This window comes from Taudactylus pleione, unplaced genomic scaffold (assembly GCF_031769625.1).
Source record: "Taudactylus pleione unplaced genomic scaffold, aTauple2 ptg000174l, whole genome shotgun sequence".
In the NCBI taxonomy this organism is placed as follows: domain Eukaryota; kingdom Metazoa; phylum Chordata; class Amphibia; order Anura; family Myobatrachidae; genus Taudactylus; species Taudactylus pleione.
The window spans coordinates 7,193,726-7,220,661 of NW_028284576.1; the positions used below are offsets into that span (position 1 = coordinate 7,193,726).

General features: G+C 43.7%; 1 protein-coding gene and 4 non-coding genes across 6 annotated transcripts in view; 2 read left to right on the top strand and 3 right to left on the bottom strand.

Annotated features, from left to right (window-relative positions):
• Window positions 1–4,659: 4,659 nt before the first annotated feature.
• TRNAL-CAA (transfer RNA leucine (anticodon CAA)) lies at window positions 4,660–4,769 on the bottom strand. The gene is made up of 2 exons: window positions 4,732–4,769; window positions 4,660–4,705 (listed from the first exon to the last, which is right to left on the bottom strand). It is a non-coding gene; the product is annotated as a tRNA-Leu (tRNA).
• A 342-nt stretch (window positions 4,770–5,111) lies between these two features.
• TRNAA-AGC (transfer RNA alanine (anticodon AGC)) lies at window positions 5,112–5,184 on the bottom strand. The gene has a single exon. It is a non-coding gene; the product is annotated as a tRNA-Ala (tRNA).
• Window positions 5,185–7,213: 2,029 nt separating this feature from the next.
• Window positions 7,214–7,287, bottom strand: TRNAN-GUU (transfer RNA asparagine (anticodon GUU)). Its single transcript has one exon. It is a non-coding gene; the product is annotated as a tRNA-Asn (tRNA).
• An 8,283-nt stretch (window positions 7,288–15,570) lies between these two features.
• The window catches only part of SRPX2 (sushi repeat containing protein X-linked 2), a 55,389-nt gene continuing 44,023 nt past the window's right edge, over window positions 15,571–26,936 (top strand). Inside the window, exons 1-2 of one of the 2 annotated variants that reach the window (XM_088475582.1) lie at window positions 15,571–15,805; window positions 17,508–17,662. In XM_088475582.1, coding sequence (XP_088331708.1) covers window positions 17,590–17,662 — 73 coding nt within the window. In that variant the 5' untranslated portion in view covers window positions 15,571–15,805; window positions 17,508–17,589. The remainder of the gene's footprint in view (window positions 15,806–17,507; window positions 17,663–26,936) is intronic. The other variant, XM_088475583.1, reaches the window with a different exon arrangement.
• TRNAE-CUC (transfer RNA glutamic acid (anticodon CUC)) lies at window positions 17,961–18,032 on the top strand. Its single transcript has one exon. It is a non-coding gene; the product is annotated as a tRNA-Glu (tRNA).

Here is a 26,936-nt window from a genome sequence, read left to right on the forward strand (position 1 = left end):
TATTAACTGCGGCGCCCCTAATTTTACTCTGCTGATGGTGGGTGGGTGCACATTTGTACTTGCTCCCTTGCCCTGTTTTTGTCTCACTTTAGTGACAGGAAAAGCAATAGGTCAGGGAGTTGCTGATGTCACTGTGCCTCTCCCTATATGATGTCTGACACTGCCGGGAGCCGCCCCCTGGTAGGAGGATTCTGTCAGTACATGGCACACTCACCAGCGCTTGCATCCTGCCGGGCCTGAGCAGTAATCTCTCATACTGCGTCAGACAGCAGGAGCTGGGAGCGCGCAGTCAGTGACATTGAGTCTACATACTAGACAATGTTGCCGAGGAATGGGTATGATATACCACCGGCCGCATTGCCGGCGGTTCGATTCCCGCCAGCGGCAGCCCGACAGGAGCAGAGTTGGAAGCAGCGGAAGCCCGACAGCGCTGGAAATCCCGATCATGGATAGGTAAGTGTACACTAACCTACCTAACCCTCCTTAGGGGTGCCTAACCCTAATCCCCCCTCTAAGTGTCTAACCCTAACCACCCCCTTCCCTGCTGCCTAACCCAAAGTCCCCCCCGGGAGCCCTAAACCTAACCCCCCCCCCCCCAGCGGCTGTCCGCTCGCGGTGCCCGGCATCACTACGATCGTGATGCCGGGCGCCGGTCTCCCGGCATTGGGCAAATGCGGGCGTCTACATCTAGACGCCCGGCATTTCACCCATGCTGGGATAAGACAGTCAGGAAGCCGGCTGCCGGTATTTAGGCAGTCGGCTTCCCGATTGCTTCCCGTTGCCGACATGTCATCCGATTCGGACAACATATTGTCTAGTGTGTGTAAAGGCCATAAGAGGCTTGGGTACACTTGATCGACAATTATGTCAACATTCGTCATGTCAACATGAGAATGCCAACATGGTCGCACTGTCAACATTCATCACATTTACTTGAATGAATATGTCTACATGATGAACTGTCGACAGACGGTCCCTGGTAGTCTAGCAGTGTCTTACCTTGTCCCAGCAGCTGCTGCTGCAGCTCCTGCTTCTGCCAGGTCCCGGCTTTTATAAGAGGATCAGTTCTTGTGGCGATATCTCAGCAGTGATGTTCCTGGTGAGTATTTTCCCCACTATTCCTAATCCTAGTCCAGAGTTGGACTGGCCCACAGGGGTACAGGGGAAATCTCTGGTCGGCCCCACTCCCTGAGGGCCCACCCCCCTACTCTAGGCGTAAAATTCCAGACCTCAAATCATACATTGTTAAACAGTGATGTGGTCAGTTACCTGGTAGAGTAGGACCACTGATCAACATGGGTGCTTGGCTCCTTTCTATAGAAACTACAACCAGATTTGCCTATTGGTTAGCAAAGCATCTCTGGGGTCTGGCCACACCCCTTAAACATGGGCCCCTACCACAGCATTCCCCCGGGGGGCCCTTTATGCCCCAGTTCGACACTGTCCTAGTCCCTACCACTAACCCTCCCTTGCAGCCTAACCTTAACACCCCTCTCTCTCCTGCAGCCTTACCCTAACCCTCCCGGCGGTGCCCAAGCCTAACCATCCACATCCTCATACTTATATATTTATTTTAAATAAATATATTTGGTGTCTGCCATAGGAGTTTAAATCACTCAAGGGTACCAAGATGTTGTTATAATAATAAATTATGTATTTTAAAAATGTCACTCTGGCTTTAACATTACCTTAATTCTTCCATAAGGTTCATTACTGAATAAAAGGTAAAATCCACCCCCTTCTCTAACTATTACCTTTAAAGGCTTTGGGGAGTCTTCTGTCCTAGCTGTAGACACTAAGGTACTATCCCACATTATGCACAGTAACTACCCTGCCTTTTGCAGAACTTCATTGGAGTGAGGCCACCTCCTGCCAATTTATGTGCGGAGATCTCCATTTTATTATGTGCTTTCGGGGGCCCTCTGATTAGATCTGCTCCCCCCGTTACCCAGTTGAGGTTTAAGATTGAGAATTTGTCATTGAACCCATTTAAACTAGGCCGCCACATGCTAACCACATACAGACTCTGTAAAATCATGACTTGTGGCATCCTGCAGCTGGAAGTGGTGCTTAATGAGACCTGTGTCATCATGACCTCATCTTTATTCTTTACTGGGGTTAATGGACTACTCTTCTCATGAAACCAGGGCAACTCACTTAAATTGTGCAAGAGTGGGGAAGTTTGAAGCATTGCATTATTGCACCTCTAAAACCCTCACTGTGGACCAGTGCTTAGAACACAAGACCACCTCCACTATCCCTGGCATATGTAATCCTTGGTAGCCAAACCAGTGATGGTGGGGTCAGTCATGTAGCCGTCTTCTCAGGCCCTGAATGTTTATATTGTTTTGTGCCTGCGCAATGGAGGTAAACACCCTCAGCTCCCTCATATTTTGGTATTCTGTTAAAAATGTAATTAGTTAAATCACAGTAGTAAAAGGTAACAGATACACATAAAATACATTGGGGCTAATGTAGAGTGAGTACTGTGCCAGTGACACATCGTGCGTGATATCACTCTGCGCATGCTGAGAAATACAACGCAATGTAACTGCGCCAGTGCTCATACACCACTTGCGTCTGAAGAGCCGGTACGGAGGAGGGAAGGGCATGTGCTAACCTAGACCGAGTACAGTAACCGTGTGTTCATGTTAAGTGGAGGTGTTACCCATAGCAACCAACCAGATTCTATGTATGATTTTCTAAAATGTATTAGATAAATGAAAGCTAGACTCTTATTGGTTGGTAAGGGAAATGCTACTACTTGTCCTCTATCTGTAGACTGTTTGGTAAATCTCCCCCCTTATGTTAGATGATAACCATCTATAATATAATTCTGGTAACATCTCCATCTACTACATGAGCAGGGGGAGTCAGAGGGCGGCGCATGCACACACACAACCCCCGTCCCCCTGTGCATCCCCCAATACCTCCTACACCACACAGGGACCAAGCCCCGAATTACACAGAATATTGTCTCTTTGCCTGCATATGGACATTAAGGGGGTCATTCAGACCCACTCGCGAGCGGCAGTACGCTCGCAAGTGGGTCGATGGTCCCCACTGCGCATGCGTACGATGGAGGGAGCTCCGTCGTGCGCATGCGCGAGACCCGGCGAGTGAAGGACTTTCCATTGCTCCGGGTCTCTCACCAAAGGGGGCGTGCTGTCGATGTTGATTGACAGCACGCCCCCTTTGGTGGGCGTGGCGGGGGCGTGCCTGCCAGACGGAGGCGTTCCTATGGGAACGCGTACCGTCTAAAGCCGGCCCCACTGACATCACTAGTGATGTCAGTGGGAGTGATTTTGGCTCTGATAGAGCCAAAATCACTCCTGGCCTTGCGGTTGAGAAACCCGACCACAGGGTTTCACTTGCAAGTCCGATGGTCGCGACCATCGCGACCCTCTTGTTGGATGCTTGTATATGCTGTGGGTGGTGACCCACAGCTATACGAGCATCCAGGAGGACGCTCCATTTTAATGGAGGTGGGCCCTGATTCAGAGCGAGCGCTCTGGTCAGAACGTCCGGCTCTGAATCAGGGCCTAATTTTCCTAATTGCTGAATCTGTCCACTGTTACTGTATGTGCTGGTTGGTTACATATTATTAAGGAGCGTATGGCCCAGGGCATGCATGCGCAGTTATTATGGTGCTCTGTCATTCCGAACATGGGTTGTACCGCTGCTGCTGTTCCTCAACACCTAGAAGCAATACAATAACCTGGAACACATCACTAAACCGATGTAATATAAAACCTATATTAATACACCATCTGCACTGCTTTTCTATAATAACATAATATTCCCACCCCTGTATTAGCCTTTTATAACATCTAATAAATCACCCCCCTGCACTGCTCTTATTATATAACACATATTATCCCCAACTTCCTGCACTGTTCTTAACGTAAAATAACCCCTCCCCATCTCTGCTGTTCTATAAGAACCCCAACTCCCTGCACTAATCTCATATATGGTATATGAGACCCACCCCCCCACACCTGTACTCATTGCTGTGACGGAGAAAAAAAAAAGAGGGTGAGAGAAAATTGAGAGGGAGAGAGAAGGTAGGGAGAGACAGAAGGGGAGGGGAAGAGAGCTATGTGAGGGGGAGAGAGAAGGTAGGGAGAGACAGAAGGGGAGGGGGAGAGAGAGAGCTATGGAGAATGCAAGTTAAATAAATGTTTAAGAGAACAGAAGGGGGAGACGGGGAAATGTTGGGGAGAGATACGGGGGAGGGAACAGAATAGGTCTGGCCACAATAGCTGCGACCCAGCAAATGACTGGCCCATAATAGTAGTCTCCTATCGGTCATGTTTGTGTTGTTTTCATTTATTTTCTTTGTGACAATTGTCTGACTCTGTAGCAGCAGGTTACTGCTTCTCTCGTTGCTGTGAATAAAGGCTCCAGCATTACTGGATGTACACTTTATTGTCTGGAAAGAATGCAGTAATCTGCTCACTGCTGCAGGCAGGCACCTCCTCCTCCTCCCTCCTCCTCCTCCTCCTCCTCCTCTGTGCAGAGTCTGCTGTGCTACACGAATGTATGTACTGAAATAGGAAGAGAATAAAAACAACACACAAGAAAATGTAAATCAGTGTAATTACAAATGTAGAGTATTTGTTGATCATTTACGGTAAAGTGAAGCGAAAGAAAACATTTTGTCAGAAGTGGGATTTGAACCCACGCCTCCATTCGGAGACCAGAACACCCATATGCAGGGAAGAGATGCCTCTTGAGTCTGGCGCCTTAGACCACTCGGCCATCCTGACAACTGCTTCTCCTGCATGATTTTTACATTATCTACAATGATGGGATTCAGCTGCAGCGTGTTACATTTACAAAGGGGTTTTGTTTCCTTTTTTTAATGTATTTATTTTTGTTATTTGTGGGATTTTATGTTTTTGTTTATTTATTTTTTTTAAATAATATTTTTTCTTGGCTGTTATCTTTCCCCTGCCTAGAGCTGATGACTTTTTAAATAATGGTGAATAATCTTTGTAGTTTTCTTTTTTTTTTTTTTGAACACTTTATATAAAGTCAGGGATAACAGATTACTTTTATAGTATAATCCATACCACGAAATGAATTGAAAAAAAAAAAAAAATCTTATCTGGAGAATGCGGGCATCGATCCCGCTACCTCTCGCATGCTAAGCGAGCGCTCTACCATTTGAGCTAATTCCCCTTGCCTTGTATGCTGCTGAGTTTTACCTTTATAAATTGCTTATGCCTTAACCCCCATCCTCCTCCCCCTCTTCCTTTCCATACAGTCCACAGCTAGATATACACCAACTATATTATATAGAGAACTTTACAGGTGCATATATTTTGTTTAAATACTGTTACTTATAGCATCATGCTTATTTTGTTACATATAACACATATAGCATATAGATCATATATCGAAACTCCCCAATGTAAAAAAAAGTTATATTCACAATACTGAAGCTGCATACACACACAACGATTTTTTTAATGAACGATTTTAGTAAACGATTTTTTCCTGTGAAAAAATTTACTAAAATCGTTTACTAAAGTTGTTCATTTACTAAATGTCATGAACGATTTTTATGAACTACAAACGATTTTTGCATATTCCCTTAATGAAAATCGTTGAGTTGACAAGTCTGACTGAACGACAAACTACAAACGTGAACGCGCATGAACGATAATCGTTCATCGTTTGACTCAGAAAGTGAACGATTTTTGCCATCAATTATCGTTAAACGATATCGTTTAACGATAATCATTAAAAAAATCGTTGTGTGTGTATGCAGCTATAGTATTTGTTTAAGATTATTTCACACTGTAATTGCTCATAATATTATGTATGTTTATAGTTAAGTACAATAAATATAATATTCAGCTCAGTAACACAGCATTGGATGTAGATTAATGTAATATACAAGGTTTTATTTACTCATTGAGGTACAGAATGTGATGAGTTTTGTATTTTGCTGTAACATTGCTGAGTAATGACTCCTCACAGAGGTTGTATGTCCTGTATGCCAGGACCAATGGTCCCCAAACTCCTCCTCCCCTACTCTCCCAGAATGTCTGTCCCTGAGAACCCTGATAGAGTGGGTGGATCTCCCGTATCTCGTCTACTTCCTAGTGAAGTGCGCAGAATGGGTAGAACAATACCAGAATCATGGGGAGAAGGCGGGGTCAGTATGATGCGATTCATTGACATTTGCATAATTTGAGCCCTGCCCCCTCTCCAAGAACCCACAATTCCCAGCATTTTGCCATAATGGGGGCAGGGTCTAAAGATGTGAAGAGCCCCACCCAGCCCTGGGAGTGGTCACTTGCATCTCCACTAGGTATTGCCATTGGTGGGGTGTCTATTGATGGTTACATCAGTGATTACCATCGATGGCACACAAACCATCGATGGTTTGCACCCCCTCAATGGCCAACACTGCTGGGGGATGCTGGACCAATGCAGAGAACCACATTGTAAGTATGGGCACTCTATCTTCCCCTGCCCACCCCTAACTCCATTCCTACCCCTCCCCTTAATTTTGTCCCATCGTCTGTATCTCAGATTCCCCCCCGCTGTGTGTCACCATCTTTGTGTTAAGCTGGCTATACACTGTACAATTATCTGTCAGATCATCTGAGAATTTTATGATCTGACAAAGGGCTATATAATGTTAAACATGTACAATCTCCATTTTCCTCAGATAAATCGGTCTGATTGCATCTTTTAGGATACTCATAAAATGCAATAATTCTGGTCACCGTGTCAAACATTTTGCAGTGTATACGCACTGCCAACAGATTTTATTTTGATTTTAGATGACCACTATACAGATAATCTGTGCAGTGTGTACAGGAACACGATCTTTCCTTCTGATCACTAGGAGGGTTATATAGTGTGTACAGGAACACGATCTTTCCTTCTGATCACTAGGAGGATGATATAGCGTGTACAGGAACACAATCTTTCCTTCTGATCACTAGGAGGGTTATATAGTGTGTACAGGAACATGATCTTTCCTTCTGATCACTAGGAGGATGATATAGCGTGTACAGGAACACAATCTTTCCTTCTGATCACTAGGAGGGTTATATAGTGTGTACATCTGAATCTTCGAAGGTTTTTCTCATAAGGACAAATCATGAGTGCATCACATTTTAAGTAAAAATTGTAGGGTATGTATGTTTGTTTTACAGCATGGTACAGACAATCCTGTAGAGAAAAACTTTGACGTCCCTGGGTGGGCTTGAACCACCAACCTTTCAGTTAACAGCCGAACGCGCTAACCAATTGCGCCACAGAGACACCTGAAAACTGCGTTACAGTAAAGTCTTGAACAATAGCAGAAGCTTTTGCAATATTCTACTTAAATGACTTGAAAGCCCTAATAGTAAATAGTGACTGTACTTTGTGGCTCCAAGATCCACAGAAATTGCCATTGCATGATTTTTACGTTCCGTGAAAACAGACTTAAATTGTGCTAATGAACTTTAGTCAGTGGTAGAATATAGAATATTGCAGCTAAGGCGTCAACATGCTTAACACTAAGCGTTTGGATCTGTAATTTGCGCACAGCAACTTCATATTTATCGTTAGTTGTGCTGCTGCGCAGGGCCTAGGAATCAACACCGTCGCTGCCCCCAAAGATGGATTAAGTGCCCATGGCACTTAGGACTGGGAGGACCTAAAGAACAACATTCATGGGAAGCCACTCCCCTGCCAGTACGGACTGCTATTGAGAGGGGGGGGTTGGGTACTAATTACCCGGGCCCGGCACCCCCCCCCTCTTACATCACAGCAGCCCAGCACATGCTGCTGTGTGCTGGGTTGCACTGGGAGATTGCTTCCCCCACAGGCGTGGCTGCTTCTTAGCAACCGCAAGCAATCAAGCTGATTGTGCCCCCCGCTGGTTATGCACCGGGCTGGGGGGCTCACTGTGCGCCTCTCACCAGCGTGGCCACGCCTCCCACTATTAGGCCATGTCCTTTTTACCGGGGCCCGGCGTGGCTCTTGGCGGGCCTGAGTCCCAGGGGGGGAAAACGCCTCCCCCTGGGACTGTTTGTCTTGCTGCGATCAGCAGAGTGCTTCCAATGAGAAGTCACTACCACTGCTGCTAGCTGAGGCAGTCCTTGCGGGAAGGGGATTTTACTGGGGTGGGGGGGGGGCTGCCACTGGTCAGGAGCTAAAGCACTGGGCAACAACCTCAGCTTAACCGATAGGAGTCTGCAGATACAAATCTTAATTTCCTCTTTCCTCACTGATGCACTATGATCAGCCTAGTCAGAATAATTTCCATACTTCAGTCTTAATTGATCCAACAGGAGTTCTAATTTCAAACCGTCTTACTGAAACCAGGGGTGGCCAGACTTTTGGATGCGGTGATCTACTTTTTAATGCTAAAAATCTTTTGTGATCTACAGAGTAAGGGGGCGTGGCAAGCAAAAAAGGGGGCGTGGGGGCTGTCCTGCTGAAATTACACCTTGGCCACCACATTACAAACAATTAACACACACACTGGCCCTCACTGCAAAAAACCCAAACACAATGTCCCCCCACAGTAAAAAACAAACCTATTGTCCCTCATATATAAACATACAGTACATTAAATTGAGGCAATTTAATGTATAAATACACTCTCAGACAGGTCAATATTCTGTGGAGTGGGATAGGACATCCCCCCCGCCCCACAGAATACTGACCTGTCTGAGAGTGAGGAGCTCAAGTCCCTCCCTGCCCTCAGTCGTGGGCGACATCAGCAGTCCCCTTTTGGGTTTGGCACCTTTGAGCCATCCCTGCCCCCATGGCACCTCTTAGCCTGGCTCTGCTAAGCCTTGTCACTACCATCCCTGACTGTAGAAAATCTCCTGTCCCTGACCAAAGCTCTGTCCCACTCCCCTCACCTCAAGTCTCCATCCCCTCCTATCCTCTACCGGCGAAATGGAGGCTCTTACATGTGACCGCCTCAGCCAATAAGAATCAGCCCGATTCTTATTGGTTATTGCTGTCACAGTAACAGCCGCCAGAGTCAGCTGCAGCTTCAACTCGGCACAGCAGCCAATAAGAATCACACTGGTTCTTTTTGGACGCTGCTAACTGATGGGGACGTGTCAATGCGATCGACTGGTCGACGCTTTGGCCATCCCTGGCCTACAGGAATCACAACACACAGTGAGATCAGGACTTTATTGAATTTTCCAACTAGTTGTAACCGTTACCTTGTAGAATGTGGAAACTGAAAATTGAAACATCAGGGATACAAGTGTCATTCTAGTAGCTGGATATAAAGTTACAGATACTTTTGCTCAGCCAGGAAGTTTTATCTGGAGTATCATAGGAAAGTCTCTTTAACCAATTGTATCCGGGCAACACTATAAACAGAGCTCACAACTTAAACTTAAAACAGATAACTTTCACAGAGGGAGGAACTTTATCTCAACATCCCCTACGTGCACCATCTGTACAGAATAAACTGAGTATTGTTGGTAATGGGTAGCATGCATGCTATGGGACAGGGTAACACAGAGGGACTTTAATCAAAGAAGAAATTCATTATAAAGGTGTTATTTTGCTTTGAGTTATTAATTTAGTATTGTCTAAGTATAACATGTTAGTGTGTAATGTAAACTAAGGAAGTAGTTGGAGATGGGGATATAATTTGTTTAGTAAGAAGCTGGCAGGGATAAGTGCGGATCTGGTAGAGAGTATCCCATGTATCACAGGCGTTCCACGCTGATCGGAATACCGAAGATCTCCTTCCCTGTTTCAGTGCAGTAAAGCTATATTTCTTGTATGTAACGTATACAACTATAGTGGGTTAAGATTGTACGTAGATGGAGATGGCATCAGCCGCTGTAACCGATGGGCTACACCGTGCACTATTAGCTGGTGGAGGGATCCACTGGAACCCTCCCCGGCTATGGCGGATGTGCATGTGGAGTCCACGGGACTGCACATACACTGTACCCCCTGCACTGGCCGGCAGCTTTCCGGAGACATGATACATCCAGCCGATAGGATCGCTTTTTGCAATGCGATCATGAGTGGTACTGGCACAAAAGCGATCATTGATAAATGGGCCCCTGAGTCCCATCCAATTTAGACTAAATGCTATAATACCGGAAAATAGAGGATAACCAGCACAAAAACAAAGGTCTCTGCAATTAAAAATAATAGTAGAAAATAGAAATACAGAAAGCAATAAATAAAAAAACAATATACTGCATTTACAGCCCAGTTACCAGTGGCCTTTAATGGATGCAGGGGGCCTTTGTGCAACTCTACAGTCCCCTCTTCTACCCAAAAGATGAGAGGATGGGGCTGGCACCCGGTGGTGGGTGCAGGAGGACTATGCAGGGACCTGACTGATTATAGTTTTAGGTAAATGAATGGGCTTATTCTAACTCTGCCTGTGCAGACCCCACGCCCAAGCCTGTGGAGTCATGATGTCACATCTAGGGGGCAGGGCTGCTGGTACTAGGAAGTAGAGCCCCATCCTTGGGACGCTCCGATCAGCTGCAGGGTGCGTGCTTGGAACACCACTGGCTCCAGGATGCCATTCCAGGTACCCTGCAAGCCACATGCAGGTGCTGTGAGGCAGCAATGGTGCTTCTCCCAGGGCCATGCACCCTAGTTGACGGCACAGCTTGCACACCCCTAGTTACAGTGTTTAATTATAATAGTGTTACTCTTGGAAAAAAAAGTGTCTTAAATAAAATAAAAATATAAGAAATGTCATTGTTTACATTCCTAAAGCAAAAAGTTAACTTCTATGAAAGACATACACCCTAAATTTCTTTAGCTCATACTTTCCTATTCTCCTGATAGTTGTGTGAGGCTCCCGATTTTTCTGGTAGCCCCCCACACCCCTGGAAGAGTAAGTGTGTCTCCTGCATCCCACATACATCCTAGTGAAGTTGGCCTGATGGGAAGATTATACGGGGAATTAGCGGATACAAAGGGTCAGGGCTAAAATTATGCAAGTTGCACCATTTAGCCTCACCCCCTTATCGCAGACCAGCGAACCGCAGCTTTTTGCCATGATGCGGGAGGGGCCTAATGACATGGAGAGACCAGCCCCGCCCCCAAAAGCTGTCAGGTAGTAGCTTTAGCTTGGTCATGATAAAGAATCATTCAGTTGTGCCACTTGCATACTGTTGCAGTTATATCTGAATCTCCCATACTGCACTTGGGTATGTATGACTCAGTCTCCTTGGAACTTGCTGCCTCGCACAGGACGAGAGGCTTCCGCTCTGCAAACCTCATAAGGAGACTCAAACCTTAGCTGTTTAATCAAGCATTTCAGTAGCATACCTTCCACCATTTCGGAGCATTGAGTAGGGATCTCCTTGGTGCCCAGTGTTCCCCAAGCCGCTGGGCTGCCCCCAAGTTCTCCCTCGCACTGCATCTATTCACCTGCTGTTCTGCTGTGCTCTCCCATCCTTATGCCTCTGTGGGACACTACAGTCCACAAGTGGGACAGTGCCCAAAAAGCAGGACTGTGCAACTGCGTCCCTTTAGTTCCTAAGCCAAATACTTAGCTGTATTTTCTGTGGTCTGTTATTACATAAGTTTTATTATTTATGTCATTTTTAATCTGCTAATGTACAGAGATTTGACTCTTATTGTTAGGAAAGTGCTATATAAATTATATTATTATTATTATTTATTATTATATGGAAAGTTGTTGTTGTTGTTGTTTTGTTGTACAGCTCCCAACATTAGAAGTTTGGAGAGTGGGACATAAAATGATATAAAGGAGGCATAGCTATTGGAAGAGCATCATTTAATAGTTGTGGCGGTGCCACCATCATAGCATTCCTTGCATGCAACCATAATTTGTAAACCAGATGGTTTAGCCATAAATAGCCTACTTTGCACATAGTGAAATGAGTCACTGAGTCATTGCTTTGGTAACATTGGAAAAGAGGGTAAAGCCAGGAACTATCAGATTCCGATAGTTGGAGTGGGGGGACGGTACCTATGATTGGGGCTGTCACAGTTATATCTGGATAGTTGGGCGGTTGTTATAACACGACTTGTCTTGTAGTATTAACCAGGGCCATAACTAGGGTAGTGCGGCCGGTGCCATGGCACAGGGCACCACAGGGCAGGGGGTGCTGTTTGGGCCTGTCAAATTTCTGTTTATTATCATTCTCACTTGTAGCTTCCTCTTCTTTTATCCCCAGCATCTCCTGGCCTCACCTATCTCTTCCCTGGCCGTTCCTCATGAGGCCATGGCCCTTTTTCAGGTGCACTATCTTATGTCCCTATTTAAAAAATGGGGGGGTGGGGGGCGGCAATGCTCTCTCTGGCACAGGGCACAAAAAAGTATTGTTACGGCTCGGGTATTAACAATGGCCTTGGTGTCAGTATTCTAATGTAACAAGCAGTGACTCTCAGACCCTCCTATATAAGGCAGCTATCTCTGTGTAAGAAGGCAGTGACAGTCCCTGGTAAGGGTGATTGTTCCTATGAATGTTCCCGTTACCCATGGCCCCCTGCCAGTGTAATGTTTAGAATTGATAGGGGAGGGGTTGTAGCTCACAGAAATAGCTGTATGCTCTGCTGCATTGCCAGTGATAATTAATGGGCACTAGATAGAATGCAGGTGCAGGAAATTACCCTGCTGGTGTGTAACCGTGCTCTGAAAAGTGCACCAACTCTGATAGATGTTCTAATACCGACACAGTGGCCACTGTGTATACAGCATGAAAGGCTTGGCTAGGACAATAGGTACTTTGATGTGTGGGACTTTTACTATTTCATATGAGCTGTTCTCATTAAAAGGACTCGGGTCAAGAGTAGATTATATATACATAATCATTACTCACTGGTGATCTCAAAGCTTCGTTTTTCTTGTCTTATTAAAAAAAATGTTTTAAGTGACTTTAAACGAGGCTCAATAGTAGGTGCCAGAGAGAGGTCACTACATCTCTGAAGTCAACACAAAATGTGTTTTTTCACATGCAACAATTTCAAGGGTGTATCGTGACTATACCGCAGCAGGGAAGAGTGCAGCACTGCTGGGAAGACATCCAGAGTGCGACACCGCCGTGGCTGACAGAAAACTCTGAGTGATCGTGGTGAGTAACATCTGACCGACATCAGCGTTCAAACAGTGCAACTTTGCCTTTCTTCTATAGGGTACAGGAGCTGATGACCCACTCGGGTACCATTGCTGATCACCATGGCACAAGGCTCTGCAAATCACCTGGACTCATGAACACCACCACTGGATGCAAGATGACTGGAAACGCATGGCCTGGTCTGGCAAGTCAAAGTTCTATTTTGGGCAGATGGATGAGTACGCGGATGGAGGCAATGTACCCTGCATGCCAACAAGGGACAGTCCAGGGCGGTGGTGGCTCTGTTATGCTGTCGGGTGTTTTAGGCTGGCACGCATCCCTGATACATATGCAGAGATAACTGACCAGCAGATGTAGCCATCCCTGTGGATCATTTGCACACAATGTCATGCATTCACTCAGGCAGGTGTGGGATCTTTCAGCACGACAGTGCACCACCGCACAGGTCCATTGCCGCCAGACTATGGGTGGAGGAACCTTCCTCTGAGTTTGACATCATGAGTTGGCTCCCTCGTCCGATGGAATTGAACCCAATGGAACACTTGTGGGATGCAGTGCAGCGTGCCATCAATGGCAGGGTTGCACCACTGGCAAATATTAGGGACTTGAAATTATTCAGGGGGCATGGTGTACAGTATCTACACAGTACAGAGAGCTCATGGAGTCCATGCCTTGTCGTATTGCTGCTGTAATCTGATGGAAAGCAGGACCTATGCAATACTGAACACTACCGATGCTGAAGAGATCTCCTCCTCAGTGACCACCAACATCATTCATTCACATTCTGAAGATTTGTAAAATTTACATTATAGCATCTCCCATACAGGGGCAAATCTAGGCTGCAAGAAAAATATTTGATTCAAGCTTCCTCCAGTTATAGTTAAAAAAAAAAAAAAGATTCAACTTTATTCTGTTCTATTCTGATCCCTTGATAGCACCAATTCCTATAGAGTGCTACTAATGTACCATGTTGCCCTGTCTATGTCTGCTCCTCACCCAACTTTCTTGTTACCTGTCCATGTGACTGCCCACTGTTTCCTGGGAAGTAGGTGGCTTAGCTAGACAACTCCAGAGGTAGGTCACCTACTTTTCTTTGTTACATGATATAATGGAATTCATATCCTTCTCCAGTCACATACTTGCACTTCTAGAGTGAAGCCATAGTTGTGGACTGCAAGAAAATATTCGGCCTATACATCTATTAGTCACCAGTGACCTCATAAAGCAATAGATACGGATCATGAGCATTCCCAATATAAAGAAACTTGCCTCCCAATATATACAACATAAATCATTTAGAAATCAAGATATATATTCGGCAATGGGCTCAATCCTTCACCCAGACAAAGTCTATCTCACCTAATCCTCGCACTAAGGGGGTCATTCAGACCCGCTCGCGAGCGGCAGGATGCTCGCAAGCGGGTCGATGTTCCCCACTGCGTATGCGCACAACGGAGGGAGCTCCGTCATTCGCATGCGCGAGACCTGGCGAGCGACGCGCTCACCATCGCTCCAGGTCTCACACCAAAGGGGGCGTGCTGTCGATGTTGATTGAGAGCACGCCCCCTTTGGTGGGCGTGCCGGGGGCATGCCTGCCAGATGGAGGCGTTCCCATGGGAACGCCTACCGTCTGGGTCCGGCCCCACTGACATCACTAGTGATGTCAGTGGGAGTGTTTTTGCCTCTGATAGAGCCAAAATCACTCCAGGGCTTGCGGCAGGGAGACCCTACTGCAGGGTCTCCGTCGCAAGTCCGATGGTCACGATGGTCTCTTTTTGGCCGCTCGCATATGCTGTGGGTGGCCACCCACAGCTATGCGAGCGGCCAGGAGGCCGCTCCATTTTCATGGAGGAGGGCCCTGATTCAGAGCGAGCGCTCTGGTCAGAGCGTTCAGCTCTGAATCAGGCCCTAAATCAGGAGGTTTTTTTTCCTTAAAGCCCCATTGATTTTCCTAAAATTCTCCCAAATCAGCTCCACCACCCAACACTGCAGCCTCCCAGAGACAGGTCATATATTATGCAGTTGCCTTGTCCTCTTGGTCAATACATTGGTACCCTGTCTTTATTTGGGAAGAAGGATGGGTAGCATTTTATATTGATGGGAGTGACTGGTCCACCAGTTGGAACTAATGGTACGATGAAGGTTCCGTGTGCAGAATTGTAACTAACCTTCCTTATGAATCACTTGTCATTTTTGTGTTTGAGAAGTTTGGATTCTCTGCAGTGAAACAAATTAGCATTCACCACGTTCTCACTATGGGGTCTATTTACTAAGCAGTGTTAGGAGACAGAGTGATAAGCTGCCAGCCAATCAGCTCCCAACTGTCATTTTTCAAACACAGCCTGTGAGATGACAGTTGGGAGCTGATTGGCTGGCACCTTATCACTTTCTTATCACTTTTCACTCTGTCTCCTAACACTGCTTAGTAAATAGTCCCCTATATACAAACCATACAATAATACAGAAGGGGGTAATGTAACTTTAAAAGGGGTGTACATTTTGTCCAGAGTTTTACACAATGAATGTTGTAATATCCCCCAAATGACAGAGCCAAGCTGCTGTTTGGCCACGGTTCCTCCTCCACCCCCCCCAAATCCTTCCCTCTCCTCTACTATGACTGTATAGAGCCAGAAGACGGCTGAAGACTGCACATCTGGGCTGTGGGACTGGGGATCTGACAACCAGCAGCTGGTTCCTGACTGCCAGTGAGAAGACGTCACCTGCTCAGTATCATACTGGTAAGGAGAGTTCTCCATGTGTTACTAATGTGTTCTAGCCGATAATGTACAGGACAATTCAGACACAGTTCTTTCTAGATTGTAAAGTTACTCAATGACGAGGTAGGATCAGGGGCAGGAGATCTTGTTCTTAATGGGAGTTAGAGAAGGTTACAACCGATAAGCTTGTACCACCTAGAACAGTGTTCCCCAACCTTGGTCTTCAAGGCACACTAACAGTCCTGGTTTTAAGAATTGCCATACTTGAACACAGATGACTTAATTAGGGGATGTAGTTTGGAAGCCGACGGTCTAAATCCCGACCGCCGGCTTCCAGACTTTCTAATCCCGGCGTGGTACTAATGACAGGCGTGAAACTCAACGCCTGTCATCAACCAGACATCGGAAGACCGGCACCCGACATCCCGATTGAAGTGATGCCGAGCGTGGACAGCCGAGGGGGGGGAGGGTTAGGTTTAGAGCTCCTGGTGGGACTTAGTGTTAGGCACCCCCCCTGGGAGGGTTAGGGTTAGGCTAGGGGAAGGGGGGATTTGGGTTAGGCATCCCCCTGGGGGACTTGGTTTAGGCTGCGGGGAAGGGGGTGTTAGGTTTAGGCACTTAGAGTGGGGATTAGGGTCATGCACTTAGGGGGGAGGTTAGGGTTACGCACCCCTAACAGAGGGTTAGGGGGGGGGATTAGGTTAGCGATACTTACCTTAGGGACGATCGGAATTTTCACCCTTGGCGGGCTGCCGCTGTCGGGATTAATTCCTACTACACCCCTTAATTAATAACTCAGTTATTTTTACTGTACTATCTGTGCTACAGCATGGATATTTAAAACCTGGACTCTTATTGTGCCATAGGGGATGAAATTGGGAAACACTGACCTAGAACCTCAACGTTCATTTTTTTCAGCGGGACACAGGACAGTTGGCGACTATGCTGACAATATGTGTGAGATCTCGGCTTGTCCATCATAATTAGTGAATTAATAAATTGCAATCTCTTACATTACTGGCTGAGACCATATAATATATAATATATATATATTTTTTATTGGTTCAAGTAATCCCTTGCTGGGACATCATCTCCGATAGGACTCTGTGTCAGCAAAGAGGTTATTGCTGCCTTCACAGTATAATTTTGCGATTTGCTGGCTGTGTAGGAACAAGGAGGGAATGTAATGATGGGTACATGCGATATAATGGGCGTTCAATTGAACAGCCGATATATTGTGTGTGCGTCGGCCAGCATGTACAGACGATATGTATGTGAATGACGTTGTTCAGAGACATATCGCATCGGCTGTGCAGCACAGCCGATGCCCAATATTTCTGTGTATATATTGGTGGAACGGGCTGCGTGTACGAGCGGTCATACGACCGCCTGTTCACTTTTTGCAGTGGGCGCCAGTGACTGACCACTCACCTGGGCGTACACATGTAAGTCACGACACACCGGGCCGGCGACTGATAAATGTATATGCCCTTACCAATCATCAGATAGAACTGCAGATTGGTCGAATGACTGATCCAACGTCCTAATGTGTACCCAGCTTTACTGTTAGATGAGATAATGCATATACTTTTTGTGTAGTGGTCCTTTAATTAGCAGCAGTATAATTATCCCTTACACAGACTATCCCGGCAGAAGATATAGTATAACTGGGGCAGATTATTCACTGCGCTGAATTCAGCTGCAAAATCCATTTTCTCTGCAGAAGCTGCTGAGCTCTAAATCAGAAGAGTCTCCTTATTCCTGGCATTAATACACCAGCATCTGTCAGACATACAGTACCTGCCATGGAACAACTAATACTGCTGCTGCTTCTCGCCCTGGTCAAGCCGCCGGCCACCGCTGCCTCCCTGTATGAAGGTAAATTGTCCTACTTAAAACTTTCCAGAGTTTTGCTATTTTAATCATGTTGAGTCTATTGGCTGTTCTCGCACTTCATCCCATTCCATTCCATTCGGATTTTCCGCCTGAAGTCTGGAACAACACACAGGACACGTCTGTTATTTATCAAAAAAAAATAGATTCGGAAAACATGGCAATGCCTCTAGCACAGGATTAATGTCCACATAATATCTGGCTGAGAATTGTGGTGTTTTAATGAGGTATCTGCCTCTAGAATAGATCATCTGAGAACATTTTCATGCTGAGTCTCAGACCTTCCCTGGTGGTCTAGTGGTTAGGATTCGGCGCTCTCACCGCCGCGGCCCGGGTTCGATTCCCGGTCAGGGAATGACATTTTTTTATTTTTATTTTATTTGAACATGCAGTTTTTTATTTTTATTTTTTTTAAAGATGATCACTTTGTCATCATCATATTGAATAAAATATATTTGCTGCATTTATAAGCGCTTGTTTTCCAGCATTTCTTTGTAGAGATCTGAAAGCCTGGTCACATGACTCAGCAGGGGGCGTGGCTATGAGACTTCTCCGTACAATGTATTTCCTGTTCTCTATGTTGCATTTGTCACGTAGCTGATACATTACCACTTAAGAAGGGGCAGCAAAGTTCCACAGCATCTGGAGAGCCACACGTTGCCTGCCCCTGCTTTAATATATGGCATGTAGAACCCTGCTGTGTGCCCAGTGGATTTTCTTTTATTGGAGTTTCACCCTGTACTTCTCCAGCATATCTCTGGGTTGCAGGACATGCTGGTATTTGTGGTTCCACAGCAGCTGTAACATTCACAGGTTGCCTTTCTCTGTACTGAGTGGCAGAATTCATGTGTAAAACCACTGATGTTGCCAGTCTGTGGAAATTAAGGAGGGGTAGCACATTTCCCTCTATCACCTGACCAGCACAGTGGTCGGGGGTCCCTCCCCGGCTGCGTATGTGTATAGGCTTACCAGCAGTGTTGCCAGCTCTGAAATGAAAACAAGCCCAACCCAATAAAGCCCAAAATATATGCCCAGCCTAATATGGTGGTACGGGGGTGGGGGGGTGGGGGTCATTTAATGAAAACCTCAAACTTTATTGTTCATTTTATTAAAATACATATAAAGATTTATATGCAAAACAGGGTTTTCCTCTGCTCTATGAATAGACTCCATTGTGCGCAGTAAAGGGCAGGGTACTCGAGGACTGATTCAGCAGAGGACGGAATTGCAGAGCCGAACACGAGCATATTGTGCGGTTCCGTCCTTGCTAAAATGCAAATGCAGCAGAAGGTGTGTGACAGCTCCTTGCTGCATCTGCGATCCCAGCGCTGTGACCGAGGTTGCAGTCTGGGATCACCATCATTATCAATCAGACAGAGGTATACGGGGGCCTGTGTGCGATATCGCGTTTTGCACATGTGCAGAATGGGTCTTGCGCAGATTCCCAAACAACGGGATTCTGCGATCAGCAGCGCAGTAGTGTACAGCGCTGAATCCGGCCCTCTGTGCATGGTAAAGTGCAGGATAAAAATGTCATTTACACAAACACCTCAAAACTAGATAACTGTACTATAGAATCAGTATGATGTTTGCCATGTATATGTATTACACTGGCAGGTAGGACCAATATTATTGCCACTTATAAATAATATAGATTAGCATTAGGACTGTCTGGTATAGGAAAAACAAAGACACATGGGGAAAAGTAATTTCTATTCATTGTTTAAACAAGTCATATTCTAGTTATCCAAATCTATATAACTACATACACAGAGAGACATACAATACAGAGAGAAATACAGAGAGACAGCTAATACAGAGAGATATACAGAGAGACAGATAATACAGAGAGATATACAGAGAGACAGATAATACAGAGAGACAGATAATACAGAGAGACAGATAATACAGAGAGACAGATAATACAGAGAGATATACAATACAGAGAGATATACAATACAGAGAGTCAGATAATACAGAGAGATATACAGTGAGTGAGATAATACAGTGAGTGAGATAATACAGTGAGTGAGATAATACAGTACAGAGAGATATACAGTGAGTGAGATAATACAGTGAGTCAGATAATACAGAGAGATATACAGTGAGTGAGATAATACAAGAGAAAGATAATACAGAGAGATATACAGTGAGTCAGATAATACAGAGAGACAGATAATACAGAGAGACAGATAATACAGAGGCCCTGATTCAGAGCCAGACGCTCAGAGAGCGCTCGCTCTGAATCAGGGCATTTTTTTTTTTTTTGTGCGGCCCCCTGGCCGTTTGCATAGCTGTGGGTGACCACCCACAGCTATTGCGAGCGGCCAGGTGATGGTCACGATGGTCTCGACCATCGCAACCATCGGGGCTTGCGGCGAGACCCTTGTGGTAGGGTCTCGTTCCCGCAAGCCCCAGTGAGCTTCTTGCTCACTGGGGCTTGTGGTAGACAGATAATACAGAGAGATATACAGAGAGGTAGATAATACAGAGAGATATAGAGAGAGACAGATAATACAGAGAGACAGATACAGAGAGACAGATAATACAGAGAGAGAGATAATACAGAGAGATGTATAGAGAGACAGATAATACAGAGATATATACAGAGAGACAGATAACACAGAGAGACAGATAACACAGAGAGACAGATAACACAGAGAGACAGATAACACAGAGAGACAGATATACAGAGAGACAGATATACAGAGAGAGAGATATACAGAGAGAGAGATATACAGAGAGAGAGATATACAGAGAGAGAGATATACAGAGAGAGAGATATACAGAGAGAGAGATATACAGAGAGAGAGATATACAGAGAGAGAGATATACAGAGAGAGAGATATACAGAGAGAGAGATATACAGAGAGAGAGAGATATACAGAGAGAGAGATATACAGAGAGATAATACAGAGAGAGAGATAATACAGAGAGAGAGATAATACAGAGAGAGAGATAATACAGAGAGATATACAGATAGATAGATAATACAGAGAGATATACAGAGAGACAGATAACACAGAGAGATATACAGAGAGACAAATAACACAGAGAGATATACAGAGAGACAGATAATACAGAGAGATATACAGAGAGATATACAGAGAGATATACAGAGAGATATACAGAGAGATATACAGAGAGATATACAGAGAGATATACAGAGAGATAATACAGTGAGACAGATAATACAGTGAGACAGATAATACAGTGAGACAGATAATACAGAGAGACAGATAATACAGAGAGATATACAGAGAGAGAGATAATACAGTTAGACAGATAATACAGAGAGACAGATAACACAGAGAGATATACAGAGAGACAGATAACACAGAGAGATATACAGAGAGATATACAGAGAGATATACAGAGAGATATACAGAGAGATATACAGAGAGATATACAGAGAGATATACAGAGAGATATACAGAGAGACAATTAATACAGAGAGACAATTAATACAGTGAGAGAGATAATACAGTGAGAGAGATAATACAGTGAGAGAGATAATACAGTGAGAGAGATAATACAGAGAGAGAGATAAAACAGAGATATACAGAGAGATATACAGAGAGACAATTAATACAGTGAGACAGATAATACAGTGAGAGAGATAAAACAGAGAGATATACAGAGAGAGAGATAATACAGAGAGACAGATAATACAGTGAGAGAGATAATACAGAGAGAGAGATAAAACAGAGATATACAGAGAGATATACAGAGAGATATACAGAGAGACAATTAATACAGTGAGACAGATAATACAGTGAGAGAGATAATACAGAGAGATATACAGAGAGAGAGATAATACAGAGAGACAGATAATACAGAGAGATATACAGAGAGAGCGATAATACAGAGAGATATACAGAGAGAGAGATAATACAGTTAGACAGATAATACAGAGAGACAGATAACACAGAGAGATATACAGAGAGATATACAGAGAGATATACAGAGAGATATACAGAGAGATATACAGAGAGATATACAGAGAGACAATTAATACAGAGAGACAATTAATACAGTGAGACAGATAATACAGTGAGAGAGATAATACAGAGAGAGAGATAAAACAGAGATATACAGAGAGATATACAGAGAGATATACAGAGAGACAATTAATACAGTGAGACAGATAATACAGTGAGAGAGATAATACAGAGAGAGAGATAAAACAGAGAGATATACAGAGAGAGAGATAATACAGAGAGACAGATAATACAGAGAGATATACAGAGAGAGCGATAATACAGAGAGATATACAGAGAGACAGATAATACAGAGAGAGATAATACAGAGAGATATACAGTGAGACAGATAATACAGAGAGATATACAGTGAGACATATAATACAGTGAGGCATATAATACAGAGAGACAGATAATACAGAGAGCTATACATAGAGACAGATAATACAGAGAGACAGATAATACAGAGAGACAGATAATACAGAGAGCTATACAGAGAGACAGATAACAGAGAGATATACAGAGAGATAGATAATACAGAGAGATATACAGAGAGACAGATAACACAGAGAGATATACAGAGAGACAGATAACACAGAGAGATATACAGAGAGACAGATAACACAGAGAGATATACAGAGAGACAGATAACACAGAGAGATATACAGAGAGACAGATAATACAGAGAGATATACAGAGAGATAATACAGTGAGACAGATAATACAGTGAGACAGATAACACAGAGAGATATACAGAGAGACAGATAACACAGAGAGATATACAGAGAGATAATACAGAGAGATAATACAGAGAGATAATACAGAGAGATATACAGAGAGATATACAGAGAGATATACAGAGAGATATACAGAGAGATATACAGAGAGATATACAGAGAGATATACAGAGAGACAGATAACACAGAGAGATATACAGAGAGACAGATAACACAGAGAGATATACAGAGAGACAGATAACACAGAGAGATATACAGAGAGACAGATAACACAGAGAGATATACAGAGAGACAGATAACACAGAGAGATATACAGAGAGACAGATAACACAGAGAGATATACAGAGAGACAGATAACACAGAGAGATATACAGAGAGACAGATAACACAGAGAGATATACAGAGAGACAGATAACACAGAGAGATATACAGAGAGACAGATAACACAGAGAGATATACAGAGAGACAGATAACACAGAGAGATATACAGAGAGACAGATAACACAGAGAGATAATACAGTGAGACAGATAATACAGTGAGACAGATAATACAGTGAGACAGATAACACAGAGAGATATACAGAGAGACAGATAACACAGAGAGATATACAGAGAGACAGATAATACAGAGAGATATACAGAGAGATAATACAGTGAGACAGATAATACAGAGAGACAGATAATACAGAGAGATATACAGAGAGAGAGATAATACAGTTAGACAGATAATACAGAGAGACAGATAACACAGAGAGATATACAGAGAGACAGATAACACAGAGAGATATACAGAGAGACAGATAATACAGAGAGATATACAGAGAGACAGATAACACAGAGAGATATACAGAGAGACAGATAACACAGAGAGATATACAGAGAGACAGATAATACAGAGAGATATACAGAGAGATAATACAGTGAGATAGATAATACAGTGAGATAGATAATACAGTGAGACAGATAATACAGAGAGATATACAGAGAGAGAGATAATACAGTTAGACAGATAATACAGAGAGACAGATAACACAGAGAGATATACAGAGAGACAGATAACACAGAGAGATATACAGAGAGACAGATAACACAGAGAGATAACACAGAGAGATATACAGAGAGATATACAGAGAGATATACAGAGAGATATACAGAGAGATATACAGAGAGAATACAGAGAGATATATAGTGAGACAGATAATACAGTGAGACAGATAATACAGAGAGATATACAGAGAGAGAGATAATACAGAGAGATATACAGTGAGACAGATAATACAGTGAGACAGATAATACAGTGAGACAGATAATACAGAGAGAGAGATAATACAGAGAGAGAGATAAAACAGAGAGATATACAAAGAGAGAGATAATACAGAGAGAGAGAAAACACAGAGAGATATACAGAGAGAGAGATAATACAGAGAGATATACAGTGAGACAGATAATACAGAGAGATATACAGAGAGAGAGATAATACAGAGAGATATACAGAGAGACAGATAATACAGAGAGAGATAATACAGAGAGATATACAGTGAGACAGATAATACAGTGAGACATATAATACAGTGAGGCATATAATACAGTGAGGCATATAATACAGAGAGACATATAATACAGAGAGCTATACAGAGAGACAGATAATACAGAGAGACAGATAATACAGAGAGACAGATAATACAGAGAGATATACAGAGAGACAGATAATACAGAGAGACAGATAATACAGAGAGACAGATAATACAGAGAGACAGATAATACAGAGAGACAGATAATACAGAGAGCTATACAGAGAGACAGATAATACAGAGAGATATACAGAGAGACAGATAATACAGAGACAGATAATACAGAGAGCTATACAGTGAGACAGATAATACAGAGAGCTATACAGTGAGACAGATAATACAGAGAGCTATACAGAGAGAGAGATAATACAGAGAGATATACAGAGAGACAGATAATACAGAGAGACAGATAATACAGAGAGCTATACAGAGAGACAGATAATACAGAGAGCTATACAGAGAGACAGATAATACAGAGAGACAGATAATACAGAGAGACAGATAATACAGAGAGATATACAGAGAGACAGATAATACAGAGTGACAGATAATACAGAGACAGATAATACAGAGAGCTATACAGTGAGGCATATAATACAGTGAGACAGATAATACAGAGAGACAGATAATACAGAGAGCTATACAGAGAGACAGATAATACAGAGAGACAGATAATACAGAGAGCTATACAGAGAGACACATAATACAGAGAGATAGTTAAACATAAATGGATTGGTGAAGCAGCTATGTAACATGTGCTAAACTCCCCATCACCTGATGAGTGCTCCCTCCTAACAGTGCAGGGGAAACCATCAGCCATAATCATAATGAAATAATGACACAGAGACTTATAAAAGGGGAAAGGAAGATCAGTTTTATTTATTTTTAAACTAATTAAACTAATATATAACTGAACTAAATAATAGAAGAAAGAAAGACAAAGTATGGTGGTGCAGAATGAACGGCCCCACAATGCAGGATCACCAGCTGCATACTCACACTGGTCTTCTAATGGGAGGCGAGCAGCCAGCCCATTACCACGCCCAAGGTATTCATCCCCCACCCCAATGACACGACGTGAGGACCATCTGGTTAGGTGGTTGCCGCTGACCCCAGTAGGGTAAAATCAGCCTAAGCCATGTATTGGAAGGGAGAGCACCTCAAGCTCCAAAGACAGATGGCGGCTGCTACCGTTCTTTCCCGCCACAGGAAAAGCCGGCACCAAACAACTCAATGAATAAGGGAGGGAGGGCGGGAAACATTTCTATGAAACAGCTGCCAAGCAGCAACTCTGACATAGCACTGACCCACCCCCTGCCAATAATGTAGGCTAACCAAACCTAACCCCACCCCCTGCTCAATCCTATAGGCTGGAAGCCCAAGTCTGGGCTTCCAAATGCACTGTGGTGATAGGTGTTTTCGCTGATATTATTGGTGATAAAGAGACAGCCCTATAGCTGCTTATTAGTAAATAGACTCCAGGTGACCAGACTGTAATACATCACCTAACCACTGAACCATACTGTACCTGCCTACTTTATTCATCCCCTCTATGAGAGAAGCCCAGAGAGGTGCTGCACCTGAATACTGTTGAATTTGTAAATAAACCTTTTAATACATTCCTGCCTATAAACCTCTAAGATTCACCTGCCTAGAACCTCTAAGATAAAACCTGCTTATACCTTCTAAAACCACAAGGTGTCGCTAATTAGCGCTGTGTTTGATTATACCATTAATGAAATACTGAGACAGTTGAATAGCGGTCCAACGCGCTAAAGATTATTATTCAGGTAAAAGTACAGATGTTACAACGCTATGATCTAATAATGAGCGCAAATAAATTGTACAAACATTAGGTCATAAGGTACAGTTAATATACATGAAACTGTTATTAAAGATCAAAATACAATGAGCAATATGAGACAGAGAGAGAGAGAGAAAGAGAGACACATCAAAATACAATGAGAGAGATATCAATGTCTGCTGAGAGCACATGTTCAAGATGGCTGGTGATTGTGTGTGTGTGTGTGTGTGTGTGTTTGTGTGTGAGGGGGTGGTTGGGAATGCTTCCTGCCCTATTGTCCAAACCGCATGGTCTACAAACAAACTCCATTATGAAGCTACCTCATTGAAATCTCCCATAATGCCATAGTTAATTAAATATGCAAGCTGGATATCATATGCCAACACATCAGGCAAACACTGTACCATTTAATATTCCAACATGTACAACACAAGCTGATTCCAATATACAACAATACCATCCTACAACAGACCTCATCCAGTACCCACTAGACCGTGGGGAGGGGGAAGGGCTGAAGCACATGCTCTTCCTTTGTTTGCAAGCCTCATGATCCCTAGGCAAACTCCAATTTGAAAACTCACATTAAGTTGTAACTTTGTAAATCATACATCCATCAATGATCACAATTATAATAAAGACAATATACCTATCTGACCCATACAACACCATAACTGGGTAGAATTATAATTTCCTTTGTTCACCCCACATGGAAGTAGCCATCTCTAATAAACTGCAGACAATATACCTATCTGACCCACACGGCAATTACTTATGACCATTCAAAGCTGTTATTAATTCAACTTCCATAATATATAACTGATACCACCCTATGATTACATTCATAAGTATACAACACATACCAAGCCTATCTCTCCCAAGCAGAGATATTGTTCAAGCACATGGGAAGGCCCTAACACCGAGCACATGTGAAGGCCCTAACACAGAGCATCAATCATTTACAAATATTACAAAAACTCCATAATCAATCCCTTTCCTGCATGCTGATAACATACTATTGTACCCTACAGTGTAGATGAAAAGTACAGATTAGATAACATATCATCCACTGTATGCTAACACAGACTCATGAATATCCTTAGAAAACTACAAACCACAAACCATGCTAAGCTAATAACAGATTAACACCAAAAATAGCTACAGACACCC